The 12,076-nt window shown below is 47.0% G+C and overlaps 1 protein-coding gene across 1 annotated transcript in view; it reads left to right on the top strand.

Annotated features, from left to right (window-relative positions):
* The first annotated feature begins 1,853 nt into the window (after positions 1-1,853).
* The window catches only part of LIPA (lipase A, lysosomal acid type), a 31,936-nt gene continuing 21,713 nt past the window's right edge, over positions 1,854-12,076 (top strand). The window contains exons 1-3 of the mRNA XM_046027635.1: positions 1,854-2,009; positions 5,270-5,381; positions 7,224-7,341. Coding sequence (XP_045883591.1) covers positions 5,277-5,381; positions 7,224-7,341 — 223 coding nt within the window. The 5' untranslated portion in view covers positions 1,854-2,009; positions 5,270-5,276. The remainder of the gene's footprint in view (positions 2,010-5,269; positions 5,382-7,223; positions 7,342-12,076) is intronic.

A 12,076-nucleotide genomic window follows, 5' to 3' on the forward strand; every position in this document is an offset into this window, starting at 1 on the left:
TTCCCCTCTCCCTGAACTGCAGCCTTGAAATTCTCCCCAGGCTGTTATCTGGTGCAGCTGCATGACTCACTTTATTTAGTTTCCTCTGTGTGTGTTGTTTCTTATGCTTTCTTTCTAGGAGACTTTACCCATTCTTGGGGCTTTAAACTCTATCTCTGTCTTTGGGCTGGGATTTGACTTTGAACACTAGCTGTGTACGTGCCAGCGCCGATCTTTGCCATTTTGTCTCTAGATCCATTCCCTGCCCATCCGCTGCTCTGTGTTGTCGAGGGTGTAGGGGTGTGAGCCCTATAGCCTGCATTTTCTAGGCTCCTCTGTCAGCCAGCGTCAGGTTGCATTTGACCCAGAGGAGGTACTGGTGGGATACTGGAGGGCAGGAGGCAGGAAATGCCACAACATGTCTAATCCTCCTCTCTTGGCCTTGGAAGCGTCTCTGGAAGAGGCAGCTCAACACAACACAACCACCTCTGGTGTCTGGTGACCCTCTCTTCCCTTAACACCACCTCCGCCCTTCCTGCCATTGCTGGTCTCTTCGGGGCTTGCCTACATCCTATTTGGCTTCCCCACAATTCTGCCACCTGTGCAACCATTTGCTCTGGAACACAGTGGGTTCTGTCTGCTGGCAGGGCCTTAGCCAAGACAGCTCTCTAATGAGTATCTCAAAATAAACACATCTGAAACCAACTCCTGATTCCCCTCCCAAGCTGCTCTTCTTGGTGCTTTCTTCATTTGAATTCGAGTATTTGTCTTCACCTCCACTGCTCTCACTGCCCCATTCTAAGCCATCATTAACTCTCGCTTGGATTATTGCAGTAGACTTCCAACTTGTCTCCCTGCTTCCCTAGTTGATCCTAGCAGTCGGAGTGATCTTTCTAAACTGTAAACCAGAGAATATTGCCTTTCTGTTGAAAACCTTTCACCAGGTTCTTGGTTAGAAAAAAAAGCAAAGTCTGTACAATTGCCCCTCCAAAGCACCCAAGTACCTCTAGGATTTCATGTGCTAGTACTCTCCACCATCATATTCTGTTCTAGTGACACCAACCTCACTGGTCTTCCTAAAACCCACCAGGACATTCCTGCTTTGGGGCCTTTGCACATGCTATTTTCTCACCCCAGAATGGTCTTTCTCCAGTATCCACGTGGTTCTCAATCAGCTTCCTGTTTGTGTTCAGTTCTCACTTCATCAGAGTCCTTTTCTGATTACCTCGCTCATAACACAACGCCCTCCTTCATTGTCCCTTTACTGCTTCATTGTACTTCACAGCACTTTCTACTACTTTATGTTATATATTTGTTCATGGTGTGTCTGTTCCCACTGGAATGTGAGCAGGAGAACAGGGACATTGGTTGGCTGCTATACCCCTAGTCTCTTAATACTGGGCATTTTAGAAATAAAAATAGGGCGCCTGGGTGGCTCAGTGGGTTGAGCCACTGCCTTCCACTCGGGTCATGATCTCAGGGTCCTGGGATCTAGTCCCGCATCGGGCTCTCTACTCAGCGGGGAGCCTGCTTCCCTCTCTCTCTCTCTCTCTGCCTGCTTCTCTGTCTACTTGTGATCTCTGTCAAATAACTAAATAAAATCTTTAAAAAAAAATAAAATGTGTATCAAGATGGCTTTGCATCAGGCACGACGCTAAGCGCTTTAAACGGAACACACAATTTCTTTTCACTTACATAGCCCAGAGCTCTATGCCAGGTGCAGAGGGTGCGGACCATGCGGGAGAAAGCCTCAGCAACCGCGAGCAGGTGCCCCTGGGGATCAGCTCTTGCGGGGAGAGGGAGCCTCTGCGCCGCTGGGGCCCGCCCGCGGCGCATGCTCCATGGCGGCGCCGGGTCGGGCGGGGTCTCGGCTACACTTCCCGGCGGCCCGCAGTGCGGATTGGCGGCGCGCGCAGCCTGAGCCGGGAGGGGCACCTGCCCCCGCGTCCGACGGTCCCCGCCCCTTCAGGTGTCCAGCTCAAGTAGCGGGCACTGCGGCTCTGGACAGTGGCACGGGAGGACCGGTGCGGGTGAGTGTCGCCGGGCTGCGCCGCTGGGTGCGGGTGCAACAGCTCGGGCCTCCGCGCCTCCCCAACCCCCCACGCCCGAGCCTCTGAGGCCGGGCGGGACCCCCTGCGCTCGGCTCCTGACGAAACCCGCCTGGAGCACCTGCGGGCGCCTCTCCTGCGGGCCGCGTGGTCCAGGTTTCGCGGGGCTCCCCGAAGTTGCGCTTCCTTCCGTGGGAGCCCTCGATTTCCTGGACCGGAGCGGCCGCCGATCCGCGAAGCCGCCCAGAGCCCTCGGATCGCGGTGACGACCGGGACTCCTGATTCCCAGCCACTTTCTTCCCCTGGTTAAGCTCCCCCTTACCAGTTGGCCCTTTGCTTCTCTTGCTTGACCTGGGTGAAGCTCAGCTTCGCGGAACAAGGCTTTAACGGTATTGCACCGGTATGCCGCAGGAGTTAACATAGGTCGGAAGCGCTGCCGGGTGTCTGGGGCGTAGGAGAGTTTAATGGGAGCTGAAATTATTGTTGGTGGTGTCGACACTGTCATTTCTAGGAAGCAAAATGGGAGGCTGCTTTGGGGCTTTGCTCTTCTTCAACCACCCAACTTTTGGACTGACCCCTGTCTCATTTTTCAAAATCTGTCCCGTGCATCTCCTAGGTGCAGGGCCCCTCTAGAGATCCTAAGGATGCAAAGTTGAGTCAGACTCCCGCCCTGCCCTCGGGCTGGGGCGAGAGGAGGACGGACGCAGCACTTTCTTGCATTGTTCCACTGTGGAGAGAACTGAGCTAGAAGTGGCTAAGAGAGCCCAGAAAAACAGACTCCAGCCCGGAACAGGGCTTTTTCTCCGTGTACACTTCTCAGTCATCATCCTTCCGAGAATCACTTGACTAGTTGGTTGGAAGGAAACATGAACAAGGTGACATATGCGGGTAGGGATCTTCTGCTGCTTCCCTCTTGGAGCTTCTCTGAAGACAGCCGGGCCAGGTTCTGTGGGATGGGTACCCAGTGGCAAGCATCTGCTGCCAGAAGAGTCTTTGTTTTAAACCGTGGGCTCCACCGTTCTTTTCCCTTTTCAATCCACTCCCTGTTTCCTAGTGAAAAAGCACTCTGGGGAGACTGAATTATGAGGCAGCCTGGGAGAATACAGCCCTCCCCAACCACCACGGAGAAATAAGAGCTTGTGAGTAAAGGCCAGGGGAGCTGGCTTTGACAGTGCAGGTCAAGGTTACATTCCTTTCTGCCTAGATATTCAGGGTTCCTCATGGCTTTGGAGAAACCCAGAGGACTTGCACTGGCAGAATTCACTATGGTTATCTCCTGAGAACCTATCTCTTAAGATTTGTGGAATACTCAGTTAGGCACAAGTCTGAAAAGCAGCCGTATTGTATCGACATACGAGAACAAGACTTATCTTAAGTGAACACTTGTATAAATTTTGATGTCTGTACACTCTCACGAAACCATAGGTACATTCAATATAGTGAACCTGTCCATCACTCTCAAAAGATTCTTTGTGCGTACTCCCTTGTAATCCTTTCCTCTTGCCCGTTTTCTTAGGCAGCCTGAGATCTGCTTTCCATCCATAGAGATTAGGTTGCATTTTCCAGAGTATTATATAAATGGAATCATATGTTTTATTCTTTTTTGGGGGAGTCTGGACTTCATTCACTGTAATTATTTTAATATTCATCCATGTTATTGTGTGTTCATTCCTTTTTTATTGATGATATATATATATCTCCATTTACCCATTTGGGGTATTCAGGTTTTTCCAGTTTTTGTTTATTACACACAAATCTGTTAAAAAGTTTTATACAAGTCTTTGTATGGGTATACATGCATGCATCTTTTTTTAAGTGATTATATTTTTTAAGAATGCAGGATGCCTGGGCTGTAGCTCCAGTCTTGCCTCTAACCATCTAGATTCTTTAGGAGACTCACTTCGCTTTGCCTTTAACATTCATTCAGCCCCAAGGTCTGTGCTGTGCTGTGATTTTGCACATCACTGGTGGAAACTAGATCATCTTTGTTGGTGGTTGGAGGGTCTCAGAAGGAGAGGTGGGTGGTCTTCTATCCAGTTTTCTTTCAGGCTCTCTTTCATTTCACTCTTTTCCTTGGATGACATATTTATTTTATTTGTTTCATTTATTTAAAAAATTATTATTACTCTTTTTTAACAAGTACAAGTACTTGTCAACAAGTACAGTTGACACATGTTATATCAGTTTCAAGTGTGCAACATAGTGGTTCAATGTTTTTGTGTATTATCTTGTGTTCCCCACAAGTGTAGCTACCCTCTGTTCCAACACCATTGACTCTGTTCCCTGTGCTGTGCCTTTCAGCACTGTGACTTACTCATTCCATAACTGGAAGCTAGTACCTCCCACTCCCCTTCACCCCTTTTGCCCTTTCCCCTACCCGCTTCCCTCTTGCAGCCATCAGTTGTCTGTATTTATGGGTTTGTTTCTGCTTTTTGTTTATTCATTTTTAATTTTTTATTGTTTTATTTAAAAAAATATTTTATTTATTTATTTGACAGAGAGAGAGAGATCACAAGCAGGCAGAGAGGCAGGCAGAGAGAGAAGGGGAAGCAGGATCCCTGCTGAGCAGAGAGCCTGATGTGGGGCTCAATCGCAGGACCCTGGAATCACGACCCAAGCCGAAGGCAGAGGCTTTAACCCACTGAGCCACCCAGGCGCCCCTGTTTATTCATTTTTTAGATCACACATACATATGGAATCATATGGTGTTTGTCTTCTCAGTCTGGGTTACTTCACTTAGTCTAATATTTAGGTGACAAAAGTGAATCCTGATGTGCAATTCTGGACAAGAACAGAAATACACAGTGGGAGGCAAGAACTAATACTCAGCTTAAAAATGAGAACTTAAAAATGTTTAAATCTCAGTGAGAGGGGAAAAGGTGGGAGGCTCACAGGATCTGGAATTTTGTGGGTCTTCCTCTTTTTTTCAGGCTATTGTCTTCTAAGTCCTCTTCATTTTTTCTGCAGAACAGTTTGGTGAACCTCATGGTGAGAGGGTGAATGGGTATGCTGGGCTCCAAAGGTCACATGGTAACTGGTGGTGGCAAGTGGGGGAGTTTCCTTGTAAAAAAACAACTTTTTTTTTGTTTCCGATGTGGCTGGAGTCCTGTGTTTCCTATTTGCCCTTGACCTGAGGTTTACTTGACCTAAACCTGGTTCAGAACTTTTTATGGGAGCGTTCATCTACCACCATCATCTGTGTAGTGAAATTCAGATAAATAACACTAGGCTATTTTCTACAGAAGGAAAATGCAGCTCCTGGGATTGGTGGTCTGTTTGGTCCTTGCGACCCTGCATTCCGAGGTGTCCGGAGACAGTCTGGCAGCTCTGGATCCGGAGACAAATATGAATGTGGTAAGTTTCTCAAAGTCTCAAGGATGCTTTTAAAATGCTTCTGTGATGGGGCTCCTGGGTGGCTCAGCGGGTTAAGGCCTCTGCCTTCGGCTCAGGTCATGATCTCAGGGTCCTGGGGTCATACCCTGAGTTGGGCTCTCTGCTCAGTGGGGAGCCTGCTTCCCGTCCTTTCTCTCTGCCTGTCTCTCTGCCTACTTGTGATCTCTTTCTCTGTCAGATAAATACATAAAATCTTTAAAATGCTTCTGTGACAGAAGGATTTTTTGCAATTCCGTTACGTGGGCTACATGAAGCCACAAACTAATCTCTTTATACAGTATTGCACTTTTCACGTTCTCTGAATCTTAGATTCAGTTTGCTGACTTTCCCCCAGGTAATGTGTATTTTATGAACTGCATTTGACTGTTAAAACTACATATTTCTTAATGCAGGAAAAGAAAATTTTTATAAGTTCATTTCATTTTTAAGTTAGCTGAATTTGTTGAAAGAATGATAAAAATGGAGCAGGACTTGCCAAGAGTGTCACTACCAACCGCTGCTTTTGTAATACCTTGAACAAGGAGTGTGATAGCAATGTCCAGGGAACACGGTTCAATACAAAAACCAAAATAATCTGAAAAAAATTTTTGTTGGAACCAATTAAGCAATATAATTTCTTGAGTAACTGACACATTTCAAAGTTACTAATCATAGGTAAACAATAAAACCTAATACCTCATTTAGGCATAAAATATTGGGAAAATGCAAATGACTAAAGAAAGTAACTATTTTTAAAAATTATTACTTCTTTTAGAGAGAGAGTGAGAGAGTGAGCATGGTGGGGAGGAGCGCAGGGAGAGGGAGAGAAAGATTCTTAAGCAGATTCCACGCCCGGTGAAGAGCCGGATGCTGGCCTCGATCTCCCTACCCTGAGATCATGACCTGAGCTGAAATCAAGAGTTGGACGCTTAACGGACTGAGCACCCAGATGCCCCCAAAATAGCTACTTTGAAGCACATGATGGCAGTGACCCCACTGAAGAATCAAGGCCCTCTTAGAGGCAGATAAATCCATAGTGAGTCAAGAGAATATAATCAGGGTCTTAAGGTCAAGGTTTACTTCTTGTCCCCAGTTTTTTTCTTTTATTCCTCCCCCTCCTTTGAAATTTTCTTTTTTTACTATAAGAATGATACAATTAAATTCTTTCAAATACTTGTGCTAGAGAGGATAGTGAGCACTCACTTACATTAAATCTAGACAATCGAATTCTCCATATCCCACCGAGCTCCTGATTAACCCTTGCTCCTTGGACCAGAGAAGTGATTTTGATCATACTTTCCTGTTTCTCCTCTCTTCTCGTTCTTCAGCACTACCTTGCCATTGTGCATTCTATTAGTGTCCCCTGTTAGCATGCGCTTATTAGTTCATTGATGAAAATGGATTAGTGCTATGCTCTGTTTCCCAGGACAGGGCCTCTTAAAATGAACATAGTGGTAGATCATGGTATTAGCTGGCATATTTAGGAAAGAAAGAAAGAGAGAAGTGTATTTATTTGTGAAGCCAGGATGGAAACAGAGAGGCCCAAAGCAGTGGTGAAATCAGACACATTGGGTGTAGAACATGCTCGAATGTCGAAACCGAGGGTAAACACACGCCTGTCAGTGGGACAGACGGATAAAAGAGGTGGGGATTGATTCTTGGATGCTCAGTGTTGCTGGGCGGAGCACAGTAAAATTTCAGTAACAACGTTTCTTCAAGCCTGGAGAATGTCTGCTGACATCTTGTCTTCTCCTGTGCCTGCTAGCGTGGGAAGAACATGTCCCATTCCGTCCAGAGATTTTCCAATGTTCTTTCTCTCCATAGAGTGAAATTATCGTTCACTGGGGCTTCCCTAGTGAGGAGCACTTCATCGAGACAGAAGACGGATACATTCTTTGCCTTCACCGCATCCCTCACGGAAGGAAGAACAATTCTGCCAAAGGTATGGGTGTTTCTGGGGTGGGACAGGAGCAGTCGGAGAAGTACCGGCGTGGCTGGAATTTGGCTGGTTTTCATGTCCGTGACCAGGTTGAGATTTAATCTGGAAACCTTGAAATGGGGTTATTTTTTAGGCCAAAGTACTAAAAGTGTCACACGTACACAAGGCCTATAAAAATACTACTTAGAAAGAACCAAGGACAAGTCGTCTTATTTCAGATTTCGCTTAAGGATTCAAAGGTCAGTTTTATTTTAGGATATGCTGAAATCTCTGCTTTCTTTGTTATAAGGAAGCATCTTATTCCTGAAATGTTTTGAGTATTAAGGAGATAGCTTTTGCTGGTTGAAAATTAATTGATTGAATAGGCAAGGTATTCACCTGGTTCAAAATGTTAAAGGAAATAAAAAGCCGTACGGTGAAATCCTTCCCTCCCGTCTCTGTTCACCTCCCCGGGTCTGTGTGCATCCCTCCAAAATCTCTTGAATTTCTTAGCTCTAAAAAAATCCCTTTAGAAACAAATATAAACATAGAGATTCTTTCCCCCTGCTTCCGTTTTAATGCAAAAGCTGGAGTATAATGCATATTCTTTTGTTCATTGAATTTTTTACTTAATATTTTGGAGATCTTTCCATTTAGTACATAGAAGACTTCACTGTTCAGTTCTGCAGACACGGGGCGTTCTGTCGCACAGTTGTACAGTGACTTATTTAACAGAGGTCCTAGGGATGGGCATTTGGGCTGTTTATAGTCTTCTGATAGAAGACAGATCTTGCTGCTGAAAATAACCTTGTATGGGTACAAGTTTTTTTTATAAGATCCACTTCCAGAAATGGAATTTTTGAGTCAGAGGATGTTGTGATTTTTTTTTTTTTAAAGATTTTATTTATTTATTTGACAGGCAGAGATCACAAGTATGTAGAGAGGCAGGCATTGAGAGAGAGGAGGAAGCAGGCTCCCTGCGGAGCAGAGAGCCCGATGCGGGGCCCAATCCCAGGACCCTGGGATCATGACCTGAGCCGAAGGCAGAGGCTTTATCCACTGAGCCACCCAGGCGCCCTGGATGTTGTGATTTTGATAGATATTGATAAATTGCTTTCCATGCGGTCTTGCCCTAGTAGTTGCTCTCGCCTCGCTAGCAATATATGAAATTTCGTAAAGCTTTGGAGATATGCATTTATCTTCCCATAGGAAAACTGCAGTTTCCAGTTCAGATTAATGAATTTCTAGACAGACTACATGAAATTATTAAACATATGTCCGAATAAGGATCTCATCCCCATTCAGCCATCTCTCCAGACTTACCTTATTCTTCACCATTTGCTCTTTCTGGAGCTTTTCCTTGGAAAACTGAGATGGAGATGAAGGAAATTTGATGACGAGCTGTTCTTCAGCTAACACTTTATGTAAGCAGAAGGGCCTTTTTGCCTCAATTTCTTCTTTAATTATTATTCAAAGCAAACTAAAAGCCTATGTTAACATGAACTTTGTAGCATTACTTTTTTTCTTTCTTTCTCTCTCTCTCTCTCTTTTTTAAGATTTTATTTATGTATTTGACAGAGAGATCACAAGTAGACAGAGAGGCAGGCAGAGAGAGAGGGAGAAGCAGAGAGCTTCTGCTCCCACTGATCAGTCACCGACACGGGACTTGATCCCAGGACTCTGAGATCACGACCTGAGCTGAAGGCAGATGCTTAACCCACTGAGCCACCCAGGGACCCCTGTTCTTTTTTTTCTTAATGTAATCTGCTTTGTCTATTTTTTTCTCCCATAAATTCTGACTATAAGAAGGTATTTCAAAATGCTGAAGTAGCTGAGATAGCCAGTGCTCTTCTTGAAATGTCCTTCCTCATTCTTGAGATGTTTATGGTTTACACATATGTTATTAAGCTCCCTCTTGAGTGTTGTAAAAATGAGTAGTGAGCTGTAGTGAGGGCTTCTATCTTTTTTTCCTACTCAAACACACAAAATGTATACTTTATTCCAGTGTGAACATCTGATCCCCCCCCTTTTTTTAGTAAACTCTTTGATTTCAGATCCCATATAAAGAAGAATACATACAGATGTCATTTCTCTTAAAAGTGGTTCGTTGGCTCATAGAATTAGTAATGTGAGTCACTGTTAAAGGAAGCCCTGCTTGTGTTCCTTCTCTCGGTGTCTCTCTCTGTCAAGTAAATACATAAAATCTTTAAAAAAAAAAAAAGTTTGGTAAAAACATGCTTAGAGACCCCCCCCCCACTCCTGTACCCAGGCTTCTCTGTCCCAACAGTTAGAGCAGAGGATGCCACCTGCCAAATGTACGTGGGAACAAACATTCGTACTCCTGCAGGGGAAGTACTATGCTCCCCAAAGTGGGGGAAATGAGCACGAGTATGGATGTGCTTCCGGTGGTAGGAAGGAACCAAGAGAGCTCTACGTGAGATCTGCCTCCGCGGCTAGGGACGTGCGCGTGATTTCGCCTCTGTGTGCCTTGGGTTCTTCACCTGTAGAAAGGCTGATTGGCTGGGATGATCCCCAAGGTCCCGTTTAGTCTTGGTCTCTCTGGTTCTATGGTTTCTGGTCCCTACTCTGTTGTTGTCATTGGCAGGCGTGCACGCTGCAGGGTGGGGGATACCCTTGGTCTCCAGAATGCGGAGAACAGGCGGAAAGCTCTCTGAATCTGGTGACAATGAGAGGTCCCCACTTGCTCCCTGTGCCCTGCAGAGGTCTCCTTGTCAGTGCTGTTACTTTGGCTCACGGAAGCCAAACAGACAAAAAGAATTTCTCAGAGTCCTTGACACCCAACGTGGAACTCATCCTCTCGTTCATGCTGCTCCCTCCCCTGACTTCGTGCTTTCCTAAGAGCACCGTAGTCCTCCCAGTGATCCTGCCCTGGACTCTGCAGAATGGGTCTTGCCTCGGGGCCTCGAGCAGCCGTCAGGTCATCTCTCGGCCGCCCGCGCCACGTGTCATGTGGCTCCAGTGCCTCTCTGCGTGCGCTCCCTGGCGGGGCCACCGCCCAGCTTACGCTCTCCTGACCATTTCACCGGATGCCCGGAGTCAGCTCACAACCCAGACAGGCTTCAGCTGCTTTCATTTTGGAGGCTTGCCGTGTATCAGAAAAAGGAAGAATTTCAAAACAGGTCGATGAAAAATTGTTTGTCCTTTAAGACACTAATTCTTTTGCTACACCCACATATAATGCACTGCATCTCTGCTGACTACAGGGCATTACGGGGTACCCTGACCCATTTCCTCATTTACTGGGGAGACAGTGAAGCCATCCCTCTTACCCCTTTTCAGTAGTTTTCTCCATTTCTGTGCTCTCTGGCGATGTGGCACGACCTGAGTTGAAGCCGTGGGATAGTGTCTTCGAGACCATCACCCTGGTCCTCGGATCGTACTGAGCACCTCACTTAGAGATTATCCTTGGCCTTTATGGTCCCAGGGTTAGGCCATATGGTTCCTCCTCCTACCCCCGGTCTCCTCCGTCTTCTGTAGTTTTGCAGGACGAAGCCTCCTCGAGCCCAGAGGTCATTATAGGGACCACTCAGCCATCCTCAGGGCCCTCACACATGAAGTGACCTTCCTTTCCTGAACCTTCTGTTTCTCCGTTGTCTGGACCATTCACACCATAGAACCCTGAGGCTCCCGTGGGGATGGGCAGAGACCTTTGAGCTCCCACACCTCAGTGACGACAGTTATGTCTGCAGTGTCTGTGTCTGCTCGTGGCGGAGAAGACCTCAGGCCTGTCGGTGGCCAGCTGGGTGCACTCGTTAGCGAAGGAGACTTCATCACTGATGGGCTGCCCGGATTTAAGCTGGCACGTCAGCCCAGCTACGAGAACCTGAAGTCGTGTCTGCTGTAGGAGTGAGTCTCAAAGAAGGAGTCTCGGGCACTCCGAAATCCGAGCGAGGCGTTCCCGCTCTGCTGAGCCACCTGGACTTCAGCGGACGACAGCTGCCTCTCGGGTACCGCTTACCCTGCCCGCCATCTTCATTTCTATACCTTTATAAAAACCGTTCTTTCCCTCCCTCAGGCCCAGATTAACTGGAGGCTCTCCTGGATTGCTTGAGCAGGAAGGAGACATTGTTCCTCTGAACTCCCCAACCCCTCACTAACACCGCTCTGGATGTGCTCTCCTTCTTCTGCCCGGGAGGGTCTCACTTCTGTCGTTCTCTCAGTCTTAGTCATCCACGTGTCCCCCAGCACAGCTGGCAGCTCCGTGCCCTCTGCCTGGCTAGGCTGACTGAGAGAGTTCGGATTCGGGGTTCTTAATGGCGTGAAAGCAACGCACCATCTCTCGAGCGAAATGGCATCGAACTCTGTGAACACACATGTGTTCCCTACATGTGTAGAGTGTGTATGGATCCGGTAAAGGATATGCTGATTTATTTATTTATTTTTTTTTTTTTAAAGATTTTATTTATTTATTTGACAGAGAGAAATCACAAGAGAGGCAGGCAGAGAGAGAGGAGGGGAAGCAGGCTCTCCGCTGAGCGGAGAGCCCGATGTGGGACTCGATCCCAGGATCCCGAGATCATGACCCGAGCCGAAGGCAGCGGCCTAACCCACTGAGCCACCCAGGCGCCCGGATATGCTGATTTAGACAATCATTTGCCTGTCTGGTCAGACCCCTGCCGTCTGGTCAGCTTGGAACACCTCTCCAGAAAGCTCTTAGCGGCCCGTGGAGCCTGTGCGCGTGCTTCTCGGGGTTACGCCAACATCACTCGAGTGTTGAGTTACCCCCGCTCTGCACTGA

The sequence above is a fragment of the Meles meles genome, chromosome 13 (assembly GCF_922984935.1).
Source record: "Meles meles chromosome 13, mMelMel3.1 paternal haplotype, whole genome shotgun sequence".
In the NCBI taxonomy this organism is placed as follows: Eukaryota; Metazoa; Chordata; class Mammalia; order Carnivora; family Mustelidae; genus Meles; species Meles meles.